A 21,178-nucleotide genomic window follows, 5' to 3' on the forward strand; every position below is an offset into this window, starting at 1 on the left:
TTCTCGTCGCGCGTCCCGCGAGAGAAAAACCGCTTCTCTTTTGTCAGTCAGGCTCTTCGTGTTCAGTTGACCGAGGCCGCTCTGAAAGAGTCTGCATCGGACACCGACGGCCGGGGGCTGAAGTCGTGTCACGTCACGTCAGGACTTTGGGCGGAAGGAAGCCATTTCCCCCAAAGCGACACCCCTCTTCCATGTTGTGTTCTCGCGTGGCTCTGTCACCTCTCGCGAGACTGAATTCCGGACCGTTCACGGCGGCGGCCTGGGGACAGGAAAGCTTCTCGCGGAACGGGAGGAAGAGGAGGCTGGTCTCGCGAGACTTGCCTTGTGGAGGGCGCCATCTTGCTGCTCCCAGCGCCGGCGGGGGTCACAGGGACAGGGAGGGCAGCGCTTGGCGGAGACGCGATGCTGGCCCGCGTGGCTCTGCGCGGCCTGGGTAAGCCGAGGGTCCCGCGGGGCGGTGGGGGGGGGAGCGCGGGTGCCGCCCGTGGGCTGCCCTTGTGACAAGCTGTTCTTGCCTTCTGCAGCCCCGGCCGCCTTGAGGAGTTTGGCGCCCGCTCTCTCCGCCGGGTGAGTACGGGTGCAAAAGGAGCTGGGGGCCGCCTGGGCTCTGGGGGGAGGCCGGCTCTGGGGGGCCGCCTCGCCTCCAGCACGCACAACCTCTTCCTCGTTTATGCAAGGGGCTCTTTGCTTGCTGGGAGGCCCCTGTATGCTGGGAACTGGGCTTCTGCTGTACCTCCGCTCCGAGGAAATTTAATTTATGTACCTGACCATGAAAGAATATTTCGGCAGAAAGTCGATTCCTTTGAGGATTAAGGACTGGAGAGAGAAATTGTGGTTGTATAGGCGGATGGCCAAATTTACAGAATCTTTACATGGTAAAGATAGGGACGAGTTCAAAAAAAAAAAACTTGGTTAAAGGCCATCGCATTTTGGGATGAACGGGCAAAAATGAATTTTACAAGTATAGTTAATGAATTATAGATAAATGGTAATGTAGTTTATATAATGATAGTTTAAGGTAATTTTAAATACTGTCAGAATACTTCTCCGGACGTCTAGTGGTGGTGGGACACTCATTTAAGGTGGGTGGTGGGTTTGGACACTGTTTATTTTATAATATTTTAATAGATGTAAAAACGTAGTACAAGTGCTCTTTTTGTATTTTTTTGTATTTTTGTTTTGCTTTTTAGTTATTTATGTGATTTATAATTTGTTTTTTAAAAAATAATAATAAAAAAATTATAAAAAACAAAAAAGAAATGTGGTGTTGGAGGAGAGTGTTACGGATACTGTGGACTGCCCAAAAAACAAATCAGTGGGTTATAGATCGAATCAAGCTTGAACTGACCTTAGAAGCTAAAATGACTAAACTGAGGCTATCGTATTTTGGTCACATCATGAGGCGACAAGAGTCACTGGAAAAGACCGTCATGATAGGAAAAGTTGAGGGCAGCAGGAAAAGAGGAAGACCCAACAAGAGATGGACTGACTCAATAAAGGAAGCCACAGTTTGCAAGATCTGAGCAAGGCAAAGATAGGACATTTTGGAGGACATTGATTCATATGGTCGCCATGAGTCGGAAGCAACTTAACGGCACTTAACACATACACAACCATGAAAGAATTCCTGGGATCTGTATTGTGGGAATCTTCATCCTTCTTTGCTGTGCAGTGTGCAGCCATTAGACAGGGGACGCAGTTTCCCGATTATTGAATCTTGCTGGAGGTTCTTGCTAAATGCCTAGTTGTCGTGCCGCTGCCTGTAGAGCTTGTTCTTCTCCCAGGGTCCCTGTGGCTGTTGTGTCAGATGCATAAAAGTATTACATTCGCTTGGGTGAGAGGTTTAGATCTAGGACTTCAGACAGCAGAAGTGGCAGGGGAGTCATAAGGAGAAGCCAGAGGGCCCAGCTTCCCTTGACAATATGAGTGACAGTGCTGCAATGAAGGCAGTGAGCAGTGTTAGGCCAAGATCCCTGATCTTTCCTCTTCATATGTGTCTGTAGAGCTGAAAACGTATTTGCTTCTCACAAAACTTAGCTTGTATTCCCCACTGCTACTGATGGTATTTGCTCCCCTCTTTTCTTGTGCACATCCTCAATCTAGAGGGGAAATTAACATTCCCTACCCCATACGGTTCTTGTGCAACCCTGCTGTTAGTTCTGTTTGTTATCAATACTTTTGGAAGTTATTGTTTTTTGTCTACTGGATAGATGGATTTGCTTGTTAATTGTAAAGATGGTTCCATCTGGCCATTTCCAGTTTTAAGATTTGTCCTTGTTTCTTTATGATTGCTTTCCCCCTCCCCCCTGAATCTGCTGTTACACGAAGTTATATTTTCCTAGTGTGAAAGAACAGAGATAATAGACTTATTTCTTCATTCTTTGCAAACATCTGTTTAATTGTATGATTTTAGAGCTCATTTTGCTTCGGCAAAGCACTGTGGCTTGCATGTAACAGATCTCTTAAGCTATTCAGACTTATTATGGCCCACAGGCATTTCAAAAGCAGAGTAAATATACTAGTATAAGATTAATTATCTACATAAAGTGTCTCCATACATCATTCGTCCTAATATATCTAGCAAAAGGTTAGAATCTGAGTAAATTATGCACTGGACATTATCTCAGCCCATATTTTCATTGCAAAACACAGAAACTTCACCACACATACAGTAGTTGTTTGGTCAGCCCCTGCCAATAAGCTTTTGAGAGTCTTCTGCTTGGAGAACAGTTTCTTATCAGCCAACGCAGGTTCCAATAAATCCAGGTATGCCTTTACACATAGAATCTGAAGTGGAAAAACACTTGAACTAATGTCTTAATCAGATGAACAGAGCAAGGAAAAATCTAGTTAGATGGACTGTTTCTGTATATTCCTGACAGGGGTGCAGATAGTATCACATTAAATCTAACCAGCCTAAACACATGGCGATATCTTGGATCTGTTAATATAGATAGGTAACGTGCATGTTGATGTGGCATCATTGGAACTAAGTTAAATAGAAAGCGAGAGTACACACTGTAGGCTTTAGCTAATGTTTCTTGGAAATCAATATCCTTTATACAGCCGTTAATTGCTAAACAAGCTTTGTTTAACCTTGTGGATTTAAAAAAGGGGGGGGGGGACTAAAACTGGTCAATTTGTCATCCGTTGGGTTGAGCCATGTTGGGAATATAAGGGTCACTCATTATGCTGTAAAAAAATTGATCACTGATGAACAAAAGTCGGATTCTAAGTCTAAAAGCTGCTATCCAGGCTAAATGTGAGACCAGTTTCTAATCTAAGGGCCATAGAGGTTGCGCACCTAGTCACTTTAAGAATTGTTCTCAGGAATTTGAATAGAATTAATTTGGTAGAAGGAGTAGCTGCTTGTACCCTTTTGGGAGGTTGGAGCAATCATTCTTAACTATTCAATATGTAATTTTCTTACATCGAGTAGATATGTAGTTCCCAACATAATTTATCATAAAAAATAACCCTCAGGTATTTATAAGACCGAACTTGTTCAGTTTTATATTCTCCGATCACCCAGCTGTTTAGTGGGTGAGAGACCGTTTCAAAGGAAATGATTTGGGTCTTATTGACATTTATAGATATTTCATTTTCAAACAATAATGCCTGCAAGGTTCTCTTTAATCCCACTTTGTTAATTAAATATCATATCATCTGCATATCATAGCATAGAATTTCTTTCATTGCCCAGTTTAGGAGCTTCTACATCCTCTGCCTGTAAAATAGTTGTTAAATCACTTAAATATAAGTTAAATAACAAGGGAGCCAACACACAACCCTGTCGAGCTCCTTTACACACTGGTATATGTGATGTAAGGTGACCAAACTGATTGTAATATGCTTTCATTGTTGTGTTATGATGAAACAAGTAGTTTCAAGTAAAGTCTGAGATCTGTATTAGACTTGGAATTGAGACAACAGTTTTTAATGTGATATCTTGTCACATATAGCCTGGAAATCAATAAAGACCACATGTAGAACACCACCATGGCCTTTAACATATTTATATACAATAAGGCTTAGGATATAACACTTATCAATAGTTGATTTACCCTTTCTAAATCCTGATTGCTCTCGATTTGTTATTGATAGAGATTCAGCCCAGTCTTGATAGAAGGCCAAGTAGATATAGTGCATAAAGCTTTCCTGTAATTGACAACAGACTTATGGGTCTATAGCAGCAGTACCCAAACTTTTTGAGTCATGGAGCACTTTTCAGGAGAGAAATTTGTCATGGAGCATTAATTTTCACCTAGCACATCTATACTAAACCGAATGACTGTCGTATTTTTCTTTCCAATCACTTCATGGAGCAGTAGGAGATGTTTCGCGGAGCACTAAGTGCTCCGTGGAGCACAGCTTGGGAACAGCTGGTCTATAATTACCAGATTTATTCTTGGAACCTCTTATGTATATAGAAATAACAATATATTTTCTCCAGGCTACTTGCATTACTCCTGAAGAGTTTATCAAGGTGAATAAATGGGCAAATAAGGGAATCCATCTATTTTTAAAAACCATTAACAATTTAGTAGGTTTAGAATCACCCCCTGGCACTTTGTTAATTTTCAGCTTAGTAATTAATTTCTCTGTATGAGATGTTGAGACTGGCGGCCACTCTGGTAACCTTACTGCAACCGTAGCAGATCTAACTTCTTGCATTGCAGTTGAAAAGCAGCAGAGTGTTCTCACTTTAAGGCTCTAATATGCTAATTTAATGGGGAGTAAGATGTTGCATGTCCCTCATAAATAGCCTCCCTAAAGAGGTGTGAAACATTTTGTTTGGCACCATCTTGCTGTCATATCTGAATTCTCATGCCTTTTAGTTTCTGCCTTCAGTTTACATTTAATCATATAATATAATTATGTTAATCGTATTCTTTAGGAATTTCTCTCAATCGGATTGATTTATGCTGGAAATTCAATTAAACTTATTTTAGAAGGGATTAATATCACATCGCTCTGCCTTTGTTACTGCAGAGTGGTGCACATATCAAGACCACTTCACACCAGTCAGCGGCACTTGGCGCCTGTGCCACCAATGCCTGAGACAGGAGGTAAAGTCCGTCATGGGGTAATCCCTGAAGAGTTTTTCCAGTTCCTGTACCCTAAAACAGGAGTCACAGGTTAGTATGCCTTCCAGCATGCATGCTTACATTCATGTTATTATGGGGGAAAGCCAGTTTGTGGCAAATGGTTTTCATAGGTATTGTCGAAGGCTTTCACGGTCAGAGTTCATTGGTTCTTGTAGGTTATCCGGGCCACAGCTGCTGGCGAAACGTCAGGAAAGAAAATACCAAGACCACGGTTACACAGCCCGGATAACCTACAAGAACCAATGGTTTTCATAGGGTTGAATCTAATGCGCCACCTGTAGACTTAAGCTGGTAGAATGGGAATAGCCTGTCCTTGCCTCAGCCCACTGAACCCCCTAAAAGTCTGTTTTGAGTATCACAGGCACAGCATGGGGGGGGGGGGAGTGGGATTAGCAAAAATTACACTTTCCTCCTATGTGCTGTCGTTTGGACCCATAGTTTTGTTAGTGTGCTGGTTTAGCATGGTCTTCTGAAAATATGGTATTAAATGTTAACAACTGATGAAGTCAACATACAGGAGAAGGACCTCTGAGCAGTCATTCAGTGTTAGTAACAAACACCTTTTTCAAAATACTGTCAGGGTAGAAAGCTCATAGTGCAATCCTAAATAGAGGTGCACCTTTCTAAGTCTATATAAATCAATGGAGTTGGAAGGGTATAACTTTTCTTAGCATTGCACTGGGGGCTTTCTATCGTGACAGATCTATGTGGGTGGTAGAATATTTCTGGGTAATATCTTTCTTTTTTAAAATTTCAGTTAATAGTATGCAGAATATCTTGCTTGTTTATGTAAGGGTTTCTTTGCTTGTTTGTAGGCCCCTATATGTTGGGAACTGGGCTTCTGCTGTATTTTCTCTCCAAGGAAATTTACGTAATTAACCATGAAACAATTGCTGGGATCAGTATTGTGGGAATCATCATCTATGGAATTAAGAAGTATGGGGGTGATGTAGCAGCTTTTGCTGACAAGCTCATTGAGGTGAGAGGACAAGCTTTTCGTATTGCTACCACGAGTAAAGTTTGTCACTACTGAAACTATGTTGTAATATGTGATATGTTGATGCTGGTATTTTTGCAATAATATTATAGCTTGCAGTATGCATAAAATGCCAAAACTACGTTATTAGCCAAAATGGGTCTTATCTTTGTATTTGTAAGTAATGTGAACTACACATGCACATCTCTAATCTTAACACCTCCCCCACACACACACAGAACTAGGCTTATTTTAGTACAATAATAGTTTCTTCAGTACAATTTAACACTTACTCTTCAGTTTAAGTTCTGATTTCTATTAGTTCTTAAGTCATTATGATGCATTCTCAGAATATCCAAAGAGTGAAGTGAGTTTTATTGCACACTACAGTAATAAAAATTTTAAAATCCTCAAAACTACTGATCCTTCAGGATATTGAATGTTTTAACTCCCTTAGGTTCAATCTTTTTCAGGCTGTACTAGAAGTGCTGTTCAAATACGGGGTTTGTGTTGCATAACACATTGTAACTATTATCAGTTTTATTTTTCGTTTATAATCTGCCTTTCTCACTGGGACTGAAAACAGATTACAAATATGATTGACTGCATAGTTTGATTAGTAAGCTGATTACAAAACATGGTAATATTTGAATCTAATGGCAAAGATTCCTAGTATAACAACATAGTGCAGTGGGGCTGAGATTGAAGAACTGTAAGAAGAAGAAAAAAAAACACATCCCTAATAAAAATCACCTCCTAAGCCAGTGATGGCGAACCTTTTAGAGACCGAGTGCCCAAACTGCAATCCAAAACCCACTTATTTATTGCCAAGTGCCAATACGGCAATTTAACCTGAATACTGAGGTTTTAGTTTAGAAAAAACAACTCATACATTCACATATTTTGCGTTAAAAACACAATAACAGAGCTTTCAATGATGCAAACTTTTACCTTTCAATAAACAGTTGTTTGTATTTGGCATGCATCTTTCCAGGACTCGTCCTCTGCTCAGCCACCAGACATTATTGCTAGGGTTGCCAGGTCTCCAGCCACCACCTGGAGGTTGGCAGCCCTAGTAGAGGAAGGGAAGGGGGAGGGATGGAGAAAGGAAGGAACTGGGAAAGGAAAAAGAATGAAGGAACTGGGGAAGGAAGGAAGGAAGAAAGGGGGGGAGGGATGGAAAAAGGAAGAAAGGAAGGAAGAAAGAAAGGAAGGAAGAAGGGAAGGAAGGAAGAGGGGAAGGAAGGAAGAAAAAGGGGAAGGAAGAAAAAGGGGAAGGAAGGAAGAAGGGAAGAGGGGAAGGAAGAAAGGGGAAGGAAGAAAGAAAGAAAAGAAAGGGGAAGGAAGAAAGGGGAAGAAAGAAAGAAAGAAAGAAAGAAAGAAAAAGAAAGAAAGAAAGGGGAAGGAAGAAAGAAAGGGGGAGGGAAGGAGGGAACTGGGAAAGGAAAGAGAATGAAGGAACTGGGGAAGGAAGGAAGAAAGGGGGAGGGACAAAGAAAGAAAGAAAAAGAGAGAGAAAGAAAGAAAGAGGGGAAGGAAGTAGCTGGAAAAGGAAAGAGAAGGAAGGAACTGGGGAAGAAAGGATGAAAGAGAGGAAGGATGGAAGGAAGAAAGAAAGTGTCCTGGGTCGGGCCTCAAGCCCAACCCAGGACTTGCTCCAGGGCGCACACCCGAAGTTCTCCCCCCATTACCGGCAGCTCTGGGGAGGCTGCGAGGCGATGGTGCGGGATGGCGGAGATGTTGGGGCCCAGCGCAGCAGCATCGGTCACCTCCCAGCTGGGAGGGGGCAGGGGAGGAGGGGGCTGCGAGAGCGAGGGCGTGCGCGCCAACACTCGCGACCCCGCCAGCCTGCGGGCGACCTTAGGGGGCAGGGAGGGAGAAGGCAGAGGCCACGCAGCCACTCCCGAGGGGCTGCCTGGCCCTCCGCGAGCGCCCTGAGAAGGAGGAGGCGGCGGGCGAAAACGGCCGGGGGCGAGGCGCCTGAGGAGGAGGACGATGGCGGCGGCAGCCTGGAGCGGGACTTTTGGGAGCCGCCTGAGGGGGACGAGAAGGAGGAAGGCGGCAAGGAGGAGCTGCTGCTGGAGCCTGGAGGAGGAGGCCCCGCCTCCTTGCTGCTGGCCTCCCCGCCGCCTGTCAGCTGTTGGGGGCGAGAGGGGGGAAGAGGAAGAAGCCAGCCGCGTGAGTGCGAGGCAGGAAGCTGACGCGCCCACGCACGCACGGTGGGGGGGGGAGCTCAGCTGAGAGAGGGAGGGGCACAGACAACCCGGGAGGCCTTTTGGAGCCCACCCGCGCGTGCCGGCAGAGAGGGCTACACGTGCCGGAAGTGGCACGCATGCCATAGGTTCGCCAACACGGTCCTAAGCTGATTCATTATACCATAGCTTTATTCTTTCTATAAGAACGCTCTCTGGAAAAATTTTGTTTTGCACATTTTGTAGCGCAATAGACGTGTGGGGGCCTTCCTCATAGCCTTAGGCAGACTGTTCCATAATGTGGCAGTTGCCAATTTTATCTGTTTGCACGGTGGCTCCTTCATAATGCTTTGTTTTGATGAGCGGAGCTGTGACAGCGGCACATAGCAAGAGAGATGGTCCTCCAGGTACGTGGACCCAACACCATTATGGGATTTGTAGTTATAATTAGGACTTTGAATTGCTCAGTTGCCAATGGAGGTCTACAGCAGGGGTCCACAATGTGGTGCCTGGGGGCATCACGGTGACAATGGTCCCCACTTGACATCTTTCCTGGCGCCCGTCAAGGGGTTTTAGAAAATAGGCAGGGTCAGGTGGGGCTTTTCCTCAGCAAGGTTTCTGATTGGGCCATGAGGGATTTGATTGGCTGTGCAGATTTTTTAAAACGTTGCTTTGGCAGCAGCTGCCACCACAGCGCAAGGATCTCCACTGTGTGACTGAAGGTAAGCTAGGACAGCCATTTTATGGCTGGCTCTGCCGCTTGAGGCAGCCATTTTGCAGCTGCTCCCACCACCCTTTGTCAGAATTCCAAAGGTCCCACAGGCTCAAAAAGGTTGGAAAACCATAGTCTACAGAGTAGGAGTGGTATATAGATTCCATTTAGCACCCAGTGGTAGCTGAATTGCAATGTTCTTTACAAACAGGAGTTGCCAAGGGTGGTTTTTAATTTAACCAGAATGAGAAATCAAAAAGAGAACTTGTGGGAAACGATATTTAGAGGTCGTAGTTTAATGTACTATTCTCTGCGCAGGTAGAGAAAAAGGGGAAACTGGGTTGCGGCATTTGAATCTGTTCCTCTAATGGTGATACTTCCCTCCAGTCCAAGAAACCCTTTGGCTGATGGAAGGTCCAGGCTACTTGCGCCAGAGAAAAGCATCACAGATAGCAGAATGGATCCATAGGATCTAACCCTTTGCGAAAAGTACCTGTCTGGTGTTGGGTTGCTTGTGCTCACTTTGAGAAAGGCTTAAAACAAAATTCCAACTCAAAACAGCAATACCGTGACTTCTAACGTTTCCTGTTTTAAGGTATAAAGATGTCTGAAAGTTAGGCTGTAAGTGCAGAGTGGGAACCTTTTCAGATTAATCTGATGTAATCTTTGTTTCTAGGAACAAATTGCTGCTGCAAGTGCTTCAAAAAATAATATGATAAACAGCTTGGAGAAGGCAATTAGTGATGAGAAGAAAGAGCAATGGAGGGTTGAGGGTCGCCACTATCTCTTTGATGCCAAGCGGGTACAGTATCACAAATATATAAGCATTGCCTGTCATTTTAGAAGTGTTGCATTGTGGAAAGTTATTTTAAGGGAGCCTTTGGGATTCATCCAACCATTTTCTAGAACAAAATGTAAGTTCTGTTGAACTGGTGTGTTGCCTCTTCTCTGAATCCCAGATGGTTCTGATTCCTTTATTTGTCCTCATGTGATGACTTTGAACCTGCGATAACACAATACAGTAAACTCTTCTGAAAAATATTCTGAAATGTTGTTGGGACAAAAAATACCTGGAAGTGCTTTAAAACTACCTCTCTTTGTACTGCCCTGCTAAAGATAAAAAGAGAGAGGTTGCATTTGTAGTGTCTGAAATCAGAAATTCTGAAATAAATTATTTTCTGTCGTTAATGGCAGGGTATCAATTATAAGATTCATGATAAAAAATATCTGGGTGATTGAGCTTTTGGGAGAATAATAAAATTCTAACCTTTTATGATTTCCTATAAGGATATAGTGGAGAAAACAGGGAATAAATTGCCTTTCTGTTCCCTGTCATCTGCCCTTTGTATCTGTATTTTCAGATCTGGTTTGCTTTATTCTGCGTTGTTAGGAGGCGTTCTGGTTTTCAACAAAATATAATGTTGGAAGGACTGATCATGGATATGATGGATATTTAGAAAGATCTTTATTCTGCGTTGTTAGGAGGCGTTCTGGTTTTCAACAAAATATAATGTTGGAAGGACTGATCATGGATATGATGGATATTTAGAAAGATCTTTAGGGAAGAAAAATTAGCTGTTACGTTAAATCAGAGGTCCCCAACGGTGCTTGTGAGTGCCATGGTGCCGGCCAACCCCTTTCCTGGTATCTGCCAAGTGTTTTCAGAAAGTGAATGGGTCCAGGTGGGGCTCTTGTCCAGCAGGGCTTCTGATTGGCTATGCCAATCAAAAATAATGATGCTTCATCAGCAGCAGTCACCACAGTGTTGGTTTTATTCTCTGTCACTCTTTCCCAGTATATTTTTTAAATTACATCTCTTCACTGCTGTACTTGAATTCCTTTTGGTGTGTGATTGGCTGTGCCTCCCACGGCAGCTATTTTGTGGTTGTGCCCACCAGCTGGTGTCTGGATTATCTAGGCTCCCTTTATTTTTGGCACTAGAACACCCATGTTCCCCCTGAAGTTGGTGGCCAGTTTTGAGACTCATAGCTTTATTTTCTGATGAGTTATGTGTACTACAAATGGACAGATGGATGCAGGTGTGGATCTTTTTTATTATAAATTCCTGGTAACAGCAAATCAAGGATATATGTCTTATTAGCTTAATATCACAGTGGGAGCAATTTTGATGGCATTGCGGAGACAACTGATATGGAACATTGTGTTAACTATTTAAAAAGTATTTCGTGTTACTAGAAGAAGAGACATATGCGGTATGAGATAGCTATGTCTAAATTTACCAGTAATATTTAGTGCAGAGGTGTTGCCAAGATGGATGTATCATAAGCACAAAAAATAATCAGCACAAAGGCTAGTAGTAAATCACCATGTCAGTGCAATAGTATGTCATACATTACAAATTTTTCAAGCAGTTCAAACAATTACCAACAGATAAATCTTCGGTCAAAAGATAAATCTTCAAAGGTTCACAGTCTAACCTCTTACTAGAAAATATAAACTGCAACCGAAAAGTCTTTTAGAATGCAGTCCAACTGCTTTAGTAGTCAAAACAATTACAGCTTAAAGTATGTAGAAGGAAGCCTGTGGCCAAATCTGGCGCTGTGGACGTAGCAACCTTGATCGAGTACCATCTTTGGGACGGGGTTCCGTACAGAAGTGTTGCCAAGATAGATATTATCAACAGACACCATAAATGAAGATTAGTTTGAAATAAAATTTATTTGTAAATTATTTAAGGGGGAGGAATACTCTGTGTGTTTATGGTATAATGTTGCTGTGAAACAAGCATAATTGGAAGAACTGCCAAGGAAAATTATTTTTCTTTGCCCATCTAGAACAATGCTGCCATGCTGCTGGAGACCAACTATAGGGAGAGGCTGCTCACCGTATATTCTGAAGTAAAGAAGCGCCTAGACTATCAAGTAGCGATGCAGCATTTTGTGCGGCAGAAGGAACAAGATCACCTGATCAACTGGGTGGAGCAAAATGTTAGGAAGAGTATAACAGCTCAACAGGTAATGACAAAATGTCATCACTACTTGTGACTGATGCTTTATCCTCATGAATATTACTTTACCAGCAGAGTAGAAACAGATTGCACTTGGCCTGCTGAGGGGAGGGGATGTTATTTATGTACTATTAAGGCTAACATTTAAGATGTTGCATGTGAATTGTTAGTTTTGCTGTGATGGAGATAGTTGATGTTGACTCAGATATGTCTGAAGCTGATGTTTACATTTCCGTGTGTACTCATAGCTCCAGACAGGAAGCTGGAGATTTGACAAATACAAAATTGTCAGCTGGCCAAATTATCAAAAAGTAGAAAAGGATTTTATAGTAGCTATAAAGTACCGCATCAGCTCTAATTACAGCATGTGAACAAATGAAAATTTAAGTATTACAGTAAAACTCAGTGGTTTTTGGATAACATTGTTTAAGGCATTACAAAAAAAGACCTCAGTCCAACACAGTTATACTCCTTTGTTCATTTCAGTGGGTTTAGGCATGCCTAACTGATTTGAATTTTAGCCTAGTTACATGCAACTTTACAGAAGATATTTGTCTGGTTGCAGGCCAGCATCATTACATATTTTGGCTGTTACTCAAATCACAGTGTGGGAAGTACACAAATCTGTTACAGAACTGAGTTGCAGTTGCTTTGCACTTATTGGGGGGAAAGTAAAGGAGTGTACAAAGGAACCCCAATGGAGTTGGTTTAAACTGGCTCTGGGAATTTCTGTGCTGACCTGCTCTGTACATTTGTAGAGCTTCAAAGTACAGGCTCAATATCCCTTATCCAGAAATCCAAAATTCGTAATGTTCCAGAAAACAAACATTTTTTGAGCCCCTGGCCCCACCCCGACGGAGAGCTCTCCTGAGCCCAAAGGAGACTTACCGTGGAAGGACGGTGAACCGCTGACGCCACCCCGACACAGCCTGGCTCAGGGGCCAGCCGCAACTCCAGGCCTGTTGCTGGCAGCCCCTTGGAATTCCAGGCTGCAGGACAAGGCCTGGGACTGAGCCGCGGCCAGGAGCTCTCCCAGCTGCTGGAGGAGGTGGGGCCTCAAGTCAGCAGGACCCCTATGGAAGCAGATGAGAGCTCAGCTGGAGCAGGTGGCAGCTGAGCGGGGAGGAGAGAGACTGATGCTGCTGGCGGGGAAAGGGAGAGCGTGGGAACAGGTGTGGCTAAAGGATTTGTTCCAAAATCTGAAGAAATCCTTTATCCAAAACATTTCTGGTCCCCAAGCATTTTGAATAAGGGATACTCAACCTGTATACCCCTTCTGAGCTGCAGGCATTACACTCCTGGTTCCTTGATTCTAAAAGGGTACACTTGGATGCACAGCCACACCTTGTCCAGTGATGCTTTTTGAGGGCTGGGGTAATCGGTTTCCCTTTGTGTTCATGATACTTGAAAAAGGCTTTGTAGTTCTAATGTAACTTTTGTGTGTCCTTAAATATAGCATCAAGTAGGTGCTCCTAGATCTCTCTTGGGGGTGATAAATTTTGATTCCGTGTTCACATGGACATCTTGATTGGCAATTGATGGGATTACGTATTCATTCGGAATTGTTCACTAATGCATGGCTTATAACTTCAAAGCACTGTAGCTTCATACTAGTTTGCCTTAATTTTTTGATAGTTCCCTTGTATGATCTGGAGACCAAAACACATTTTTCTCTTAGAAGCCTCTTCACTCCTCCTCCTCCCTTCCCTTGTGTCTCAAAGTGTTCATTTGCTTCTGTGTTGCAGGAGAAGGAGAGCATCACCAAATGCATCTCGGACCTGAAGATGTTGTCTAAGTCTGCACAGGCAGCTGTCTAAATGCAGCATTTACTTGCAGCCTGTTAAATTGTATGATTGATATTCTTAATTAAAACATCTGTACCATTGTTGTGCTCTCATCTGTTCATCCTACAGCAGCTTAATTTTGGCTTAGAAGTATTCAGGGAAATGTCTGTGCCTTGAGCAAATGATGCCAAGAGGTGAAATTAATAAAATTGTTTGTAACCTGCTGTCCCTCCTCAGCCCTTTACAATAAGTGGAATTTGGCATACATTACATTTCCAAAGTGATGGCTAATGAAGGGCAGATTAGCCTCACAAGAATCTTTGCTATTTTTCTCAACCCCAACTGTATTTAGTGTCACTCTTAATGCGAGTCGAATGGCTATTAGCATAAGCTTTAATTTCTTTTTTCAAACAGGACCCACTTGCATTTGGATTCTGATGTTTCCAAAAACCATCCACCATTTCTGCCTGGCATTAATCCTCCCCCAGCCTTGGCGAGTAGACTGCTCTTCTCCCAAGCTGGAAACTAAGGCGTTACATAAGCTTGCAAGTGCCATAAAAACCCTTATCTCTCACTTTGGGATATGAAGGTGCTCCTCAGAATAAAAGACATGCTTGCAGATCCTGGGGTGAAACTACCTTGTGATTAAAGTCTTACTGTTATACACTGCAGTAGGTATCGAGCAAACTTGGTAGTTAGCAACAAGTGATCTGGAGGAGTCCAGACTCCTGCTCCCCTGTTCCTTTCAAATCTTCCTTTTGTTATTTCTTGGGGGCATTCATGACTTTCACCCCCTTTTGGACGGAAAAGAGGAAGACCCAACATGAGATGGATTGACTCTACAAAGGAAGCCACAGCCTTTAGTCTGCCAGACCTGAGCAAGGCTGTTAAGGGTAGGACATTTTTGAGGACAATGATTCATAGGGTCACTATGAGTCAGAAGTGACTTGACGGCACATAACACACACATTCAAGACTTTGCAACACAAACATTAACACTTGCTTTGGGATGTAAACCAAATCATAAAAACAATGATTAGATTAATAGTTCTATGATAGGATAGTACCATACATTTAGGACTTTGATGCACCAAGGGTCTGATTCAGTATAAGGCAGCTTCACGTGTTCATCTGTGTGTGTATGTGTTTGAATAGCCCAGGCTAGCCTGATATCAGATCTAATGACACAGAAGATACGATTCCTACTTCTGCTCATGAGAAGCATGCAGAAGGGCAAGCAAGACATTTCCCACAATGTAAGCAGTCTAAATAGCCCAGCTTCACCTGAGCTCAGGGTTTGGAAGCTAAGCAGGGTCAGCCCTGGTTAGTAATTGGATAGGAGACCACCAAGGAAGTCTCGGATTGCTATGCATAGGCAGGCAATGACAAACCAACTTTTTAACATCTTGCCTTGAAAACCGTATGGGGTCACCATAAGTTGGCTGTGACTTGATGGCAATTTTTTTTAAAAAAATGTCCGAAGTCTTATTTTTTGTATGTAGGATTCTCCTTAGTACACATACTGGCAAAATACTTAAAAAGCTGCCACCAAAAAGCACCAGAGGAAACCTGGCCTTTGCTCTAATATTCTAGGAGGAGGTATTCTTGGGCTTTTTTTCATGTCCATTTAATGATGGAATACCTTCCACGTGTAAATAAGTAATTTATATCACAGCTAGAACTTTCATAAGCAGTTATAATACTTGTTGGGTCATGTCAGGAAACTCAGAATTTGTTAACGTAGTTAAGCCTTAGGCGCTTGCTTCCCAAGTAAATGAACAACTTGTTTCTCTTCAGATCTAAGCAACTGTATTTAATGTTTAACACCAATGTGATAACAATAGAAAAATGCAGAATTGAGTACAGGAGAATTGTCTGTTCTTATTCTGTATTAATTCAACTTACAGTCTTCTGAGGCCTTTTCTGTCAGCATTCTCATGGGGAATTTACTCTGGCCTGACTTTCTTTGGTCACTGTGTTGCTGACAATCTGGTGTTGGATATAATGTGTCGGATCCTAAGGTTGCCAGCTTCTTGATCCCTTGTTTATAGCAACAGGTCCATCTTCATCCATTAGCAGGCAGTGAAGAAAAGTTCTGCCTGCTGCTTTCTTCAGATGAAACTTGTTAAAGGCTTAGATGCTGGAGGTGCTGGCCTAAGATTTGATAAAATTACAAACAGCAGAAAAAAATCCTAGGCCAGCACCTCTAGCATTTTAAGGTTCCAAAGTAGAGTATCATTAATGATGACACTTATTCTGGTGTTTCAGCAATCCATGAGGCCCTTTCCATGACTTGTTTTATGGCAGAACCATTATTCTATCAAATACTTGTATTTTAAAGGTAGGGCAGGTGCTTCCCTGGAATATTTGTGCAGTGGCAGTAAAACCGGTCCTGGGAAATAGCACAATGGTGCTTGTTCCTTAAGTGAGTTGGTGGCCTGCTGTCAAAGATCAAAGATCAATAATTCTGCATCCAGTGGTTACAATGCAATTTAGATGTTTATATCCTATTTTGGGTCCTTATTTTGGGGGGGGGGGAGAGATGGCTTACAATATCATTTCCCCTCCATTTTATCCTCACTGATAACCATGCGGGAGGTAGGTTTGGCTGAGAGAGAGTGAATGGGCTGATGTCACCCAGTCAACTTCCATGCTAGAGTGGGGGTTTGAACTTGACCTTCCCAGATCCTAGGCCAAACATCTAACCACTACACCATGCTGACACAATTTTCCATTGTGAAGAATCAGTAGTATAACATCAGTGCAAACAACAACAAAAGACAGGTCTGTGCCCCACAGAGCTTACAACTGAACTTTCTACACTAGGAGAAAAGAAATGGGTAATAGGGTGGCAAAGAACACGAGTTAACACTGTGGCTAAGCCTTTAAAATGTGGTGCTTATTTCTGCCCAGTTTTATGTCATACTGCAGTGTACAAGGAAAGGTCTAGCACACTGGTAGAAAGCATATTTGGCATAAAGTCCCAAGTTCAGATTCGTGGCATCCAGTTAAGAAGAAGCTCCCAGTAGGGCTTAAAATGTACTCTTCCTTCCACTTCAAAGATTGGCAAGATTGGCAATGCTCAGCTTGCAGGAGCAATGGTCTGAATTAAGACGGCAGCTTCCCATGTTAAGATGTACTGTTACGTTCATGTTCTTCATCTTTGCAGAAGATATACATTCTTAAAATCTGGGAGCACGTTTCTCTGAATTTTTTTATCTTGAAAGCATAGACAATTGGATTCATGACTGAATTCGAGTGGGAGAGAAGGATGCCCATGTACAATATACACTTGGGGATCTTAAGATGAGGGTAGAAATTATGAACGCAGTTCATGATACACAGAGGAAGCCAACATACAGCAAATAAGAAGAGGACTAAAGCCAAATACTTGGCTGTCTTAAACTCCCTCCTGTAAAATGTTCTTGTTCCTCCGACATCCGTTGACCATTGTTTTAGCTTTGTTCGGATGATGCAGAAAACACTTCCATAGAGAATAGCCATGATGATCAATGGGATGAGGGTGCCAACAAAAAAGCTGAGATAAACCATGTACTCCATTTTCATTACTCCAGTGAAACTGCAATTCTGGTAGCTTGATGGTTCTTTTCTCCATCCAAACATGGGTGTAAACCCCATCAGCACAGACAACAGCCAGACTGTTCCCAGGGCCACCTTAATTCTTTTCTGACTGGTTATTATCCTATACCTGTTTGCAAGGGAGAAAAATAGAATTCCATATCAAATAGGAATAGATTTTTCTTTAAAAAGCTAATAAAGGTTCCAGACCTCATGCATTCATTTTTATGAGTGACTGTCTAGGGCATATTATTTTAATTTATTTTTTACAAAATCCTACCTTTCTGCCCTCACAAGGACCACCAAGGCAGCTAACAGAGCATGCACAATAAAACCACATTTTAAAACCAACCAAAAATCATTACAATAATTAATTCTTTATCTCACTAGCTTACAAATTACCTGCCTATGTAAAAAATAAATATTTAACATAGGGTGATAACTTTGCTATAGTTATTATGAGGTATAATACAGAGCCACAGCAAATGCTCTTAAATTCTTTCTTGCAATCTAATCTTAAAATTTTAATGTAAGGGTGGGCGTTACTGAGAATCTTGATTCCCTGAAACCTTTGCTGGGCCAATGAAATGGTGCTTGTAATCAAAAGTGTGGTGGGGTGGGGATCAGAAAGAGAGAAAGAAAGAGTGATTAGTGGGGATCAGAAAGAGAAAGAAAGAGTGATGGCAGGGGATCAGAAAAAGGAGTGACAGTAGATGGACAGAAAGTAAGAGAGGGGGCAGGGGAGTGAAAGAGACACTGAGAGAAGTGGAGGGGGAATCAAAGGTGGGAGAATGGAATGGCTACTACCGCAAGCTTCTTGCGGGTCCCCACTCATACACCATATTGGTTTGATAATGGGGAGTGCAAGCCCCACAGTTCAAACATTCAAATCAGCATCTGCCAACAGTAAATATAGACATATATCATACATATCATCCAAATGTTTAAACCCAAGTACCCAAACCATCCTTGAACAATTAGTATCTTTAACAATGACTCACCTAATGAGGAACCTGACTCTCAGGTATCTGTCAACTGCAATTGCGAGGAGAGACATGATCGAGGTCTGAGTAAAAGCCACCAGCAGGCAGCACATGAAGAGGCAGCCTTCGAATGGGAGTGAGACGTTTAAACTCACCACGATGGCCATCGGCATCACAAGCCCAACTGCAATATCTGCCAGTGCTAGTGAGACGATGAAGTAGGTCGTTGTCTGACAAGCCGAGTTCAGCCTCACTACCCAGATGACTAGAATATTACCCAAGATAGCGAGCACTGCAATCACAGACTCCAGAATAGCATAAGTCACATCAAGCCACATCTTGGAAATGGAGAACTTCTTCTCCAGATGGGAGGCATGAAACTGGAGTTTCTTCCCACAGCTTTGAGGACTGAACCAGCCAACCAGGGATCCTACAGCCAAGCACCAAGTGATGCCTGAACACTTGTAAATTGCTGAGAACTGATTACTGCATTTCCCCAGTAAGCGCTTTTGTATTCTAAGGAAGTGAAGCTTAGGAGAGGAAGTAACGCCATGGTTTCAGGCCTTAATGTTAGATAAGATTTTAGAGGCTATTAAAGATTTTAGAGGCTATTAAAGGCTCTTTAGATTTCATAACTATAAAATGAACTTTTATGGAGGAAGCTACTAGAATTCCGCAGTGTAGCATTTCATACTGTAAGGATTTGGGCGAGAGGGTTTGCACTGCGAATGCTCCCTCAGCACTTTGAAAATTCTGTAATTGAAAAAATGGCATAAACAATAATTTAAAACATAGACACATGGTCTAGGTTGAATCCTATCGGCCCATTCTCCTGATGCAAGGTATCTTTAATGTAGGGGTTCTTCTGTCAAGGGAAAAGGAATGTGTTAAACATGAGTGTGTGTGTTAAGTGCTGTCAAGTCGCTTCCGACTCATGGCGACCCTATGAATGAAAGTCCTCCAAAATGTCCTATCTTTGACAGCCTTGCTCAGATCTTGCAAATTGAAGGCTGTGGCTTCCTTTATTGAGTCAATCCATCTCTTGTTGGGTCTTCCTCTTTTCCTGCTGTCCTCAACTTTTCCTAGCATGACTGCCTTTTCCATGACTCCTGTGATCTCATGATGTGACCAAAATACGGCAGCCTCAGTTTAGTCATTTTAGCTTCTAGGGTCAGTTCAGGCTTGATTTGATCTATAACCCACTGATTTGTTTTTTTGGCAGTCCATGGAATCCATAACACTCTCCTCCAACACCACATTTCAAAGGAATCTATTTTCTTCCTATCAGCTTCACTGTCCAGCTTTCAAACCCATACATAGTAATAGGGAATACAATGGCATGAACTAACTTACTGGTAATCTAGGTGGCCAGCGACTAGGGCTGTTGATTCGGTTCGGTCCGAACCAGAAAACAGCCAAATTTCCCGCAATTCAGCGGTTTTTCGGTTCGGACGAACCGAACTCAAAAAGGGGGGGGAAACCGGGGAGCAGAATTCGCCGAGTTCGGGGTGTTCCCGAATAAATTTGGCAAATTCGGCCCCTTTAAACAGATCTGCGCCTTCCAGCTGGAAGACGCAGATCTGTCCCCCCCCCCCCCGTGCGCACGCCTCCAGGGAGCTTCCCGGCCGGGAGGCACAGATCTGTTTAAAGGGCCCCCCTGAAGGCGCACGGGGGGCCGAATTTTCCCCTGAACTCCGGATCCCCCCGAATTTCCGGGGATCCGAAGTGGGGGAGTTCGGACTTCGGCATGGCCAGAATAAAAACGGGCCGAATTTTGCCGAAGCCGAACTATACCGAATTTTTTTTTAACAGCCCTACCAGCGACACATCCTTACACTTCAGAATCTTTTCTAGCTCCTTCATGGCTGCCCTTCCCAGTCTCAATCTCCTTCTGATTTTTTGGCTGCAGTCTCCCTTTTGGTTGATGGTGGAGCCAAGGAATAGAAAGTCTTGAACAATTTCAATTTCCTCATTGTCAACCTTAAAGTTGTGTAATTCTCCTGTGGTCATTACTTTTATTTTCTTGATGTTCAGCTGTAGTCCTGCTTTGGCACTTTCTCTTTTAACTTTTAGCAGTAGTCGTTTCAAATCTTCACTATTTTCTGCCAATAATGTAGTGTCATCAGCATATCTCAAATTATTAATGTTCCTCCCTCCAATTTTCACTCCACCTTCATCTAAATCTAATCCAGCTTTCCTAATTATATGTTCTGCATATAGATTGAGAGATAGGGAGATAAAATACACCCTTGCCCGGGAATGCACCAGCAACTTACCTCGCTATTTATACGTGTCAAGTACAAAAGAATCGAAAACGAAATAAAAATTCTGTTCCCACCGTGCCGCCTTTCTCCGTTTTTTTGATAACATTCGCAAGATTTCTGTTCCCACTGCGCTGCCTTTCTCCGCTGTACTGCGCTCAAAGGAAGGACGGCGATTGGTCCAGGAATTTGTGGGCCATCCCATAACGGTAGCAGGGAAGGTTGTTTAGAAAATGGCAGCAAAAAAGGGAAAAAAACCCGAGAATTGTACTGCGTGGCGGGAGTTTGAGGGGAAAGCAAAACTTGCCCCTGGGACTTGCTGCCATCCCACCCTCTCGCATCTAAGCACGCAAATTAAAGGGGGGGGCTCGTTTTACAAGCCTCGATTCCACCCCCTCCCCCTCTGCCCCCTCCTCCCCACTCATGCCTCCCCACTCCGGTTGACTTGGGAGTTTGTGCCAGAATCCGGCAGGCGACGCTTGCAAACCCCCCCAATTTCCCCCCTTCCTCCTTTTCAAAGCTGAAAAGGGGGGAACGAGTTTGAGCGGTTAGGAAGGATGGGGGGCAGGGTGGTGGGCTTTCAGCGGGGTTGCATGTTCCCACTTCATTGCTCCG

The 21,178-nt window shown here is 43.1% G+C and overlaps 2 protein-coding genes across 2 annotated transcripts; one reads left to right on the top strand and one right to left on the bottom strand.

Moving 5' to 3' along the window:
• Positions 1–399: 399 nt before the first annotated feature.
• ATP5PB (ATP synthase peripheral stalk-membrane subunit b) lies at positions 400–13,841 on the top strand. The gene is made up of 7 exons (XM_056844164.1): positions 400–433; positions 525–567; positions 4,993–5,138; positions 5,924–6,087; positions 9,665–9,790; positions 11,784–11,963; positions 13,702–13,841. The coding sequence occupies exons 1-7, from the start codon at positions 403–405 to the stop codon at positions 13,771–13,773; spliced, it is 762 nt and encodes a 253-aa protein (XP_056700142.1). The 5' UTR covers positions 400–402; the 3' UTR covers positions 13,774–13,841.
• Positions 13,842–16,869: 3,028 nt separating this feature from the next.
• LOC130473321 (adenosine receptor A3-like) lies at positions 16,870–18,640 on the bottom strand. Its single transcript, XM_056844843.1, has 2 exons — positions 18,321–18,640; positions 16,870–17,449 (listed from the first exon to the last, which is right to left on the bottom strand). The coding sequence occupies exons 1-2, from the start codon at positions 18,638–18,640 to the stop codon at positions 16,870–16,872; spliced, it is 900 nt and encodes a 299-aa protein (XP_056700821.1).
• Positions 18,641–21,178: the final 2,538 nt, after the last annotated feature.

Source organism: Euleptes europaea, chromosome 2, assembly GCF_029931775.1.
Source record: "Euleptes europaea isolate rEulEur1 chromosome 2, rEulEur1.hap1, whole genome shotgun sequence".
Classification (NCBI taxonomy): domain Eukaryota; kingdom Metazoa; phylum Chordata; class Lepidosauria; order Squamata; family Sphaerodactylidae; genus Euleptes; species Euleptes europaea.

Coding starts and splice junctions, on each gene's coding strand:
- ATP5PB (XM_056844164.1), top strand. CDS start 403: ATGCTGGCCCGCGTGGCTCTGCGCGGCCTGG. Junction 568..4,992: donor GCGCCCGCTCTCTCCGCCGG/GTGAGTACGGGT, acceptor TTGTTACTGCAG/AGTGGTGCACATATCAAGAC. Junction 6,088..9,664: donor TTGCTGACAAGCTCATTGAG/GTGAGAGGACAA, acceptor CTTTGTTTCTAG/GAACAAATTGCTGCTGCAAG.
- LOC130473321 (XM_056844843.1), bottom strand. CDS start 18,640: ATGTGGCTTGATGTGACTTATGCTATTCTGGAGTCTGTGATTGCAGTG. Junction 17,450..18,320: donor AGAGTCAGGTTCCTCATTAG/GTGAGTCATTGT, acceptor CCTTGCAAACAG/GTATAGGATAATAACCAGTC.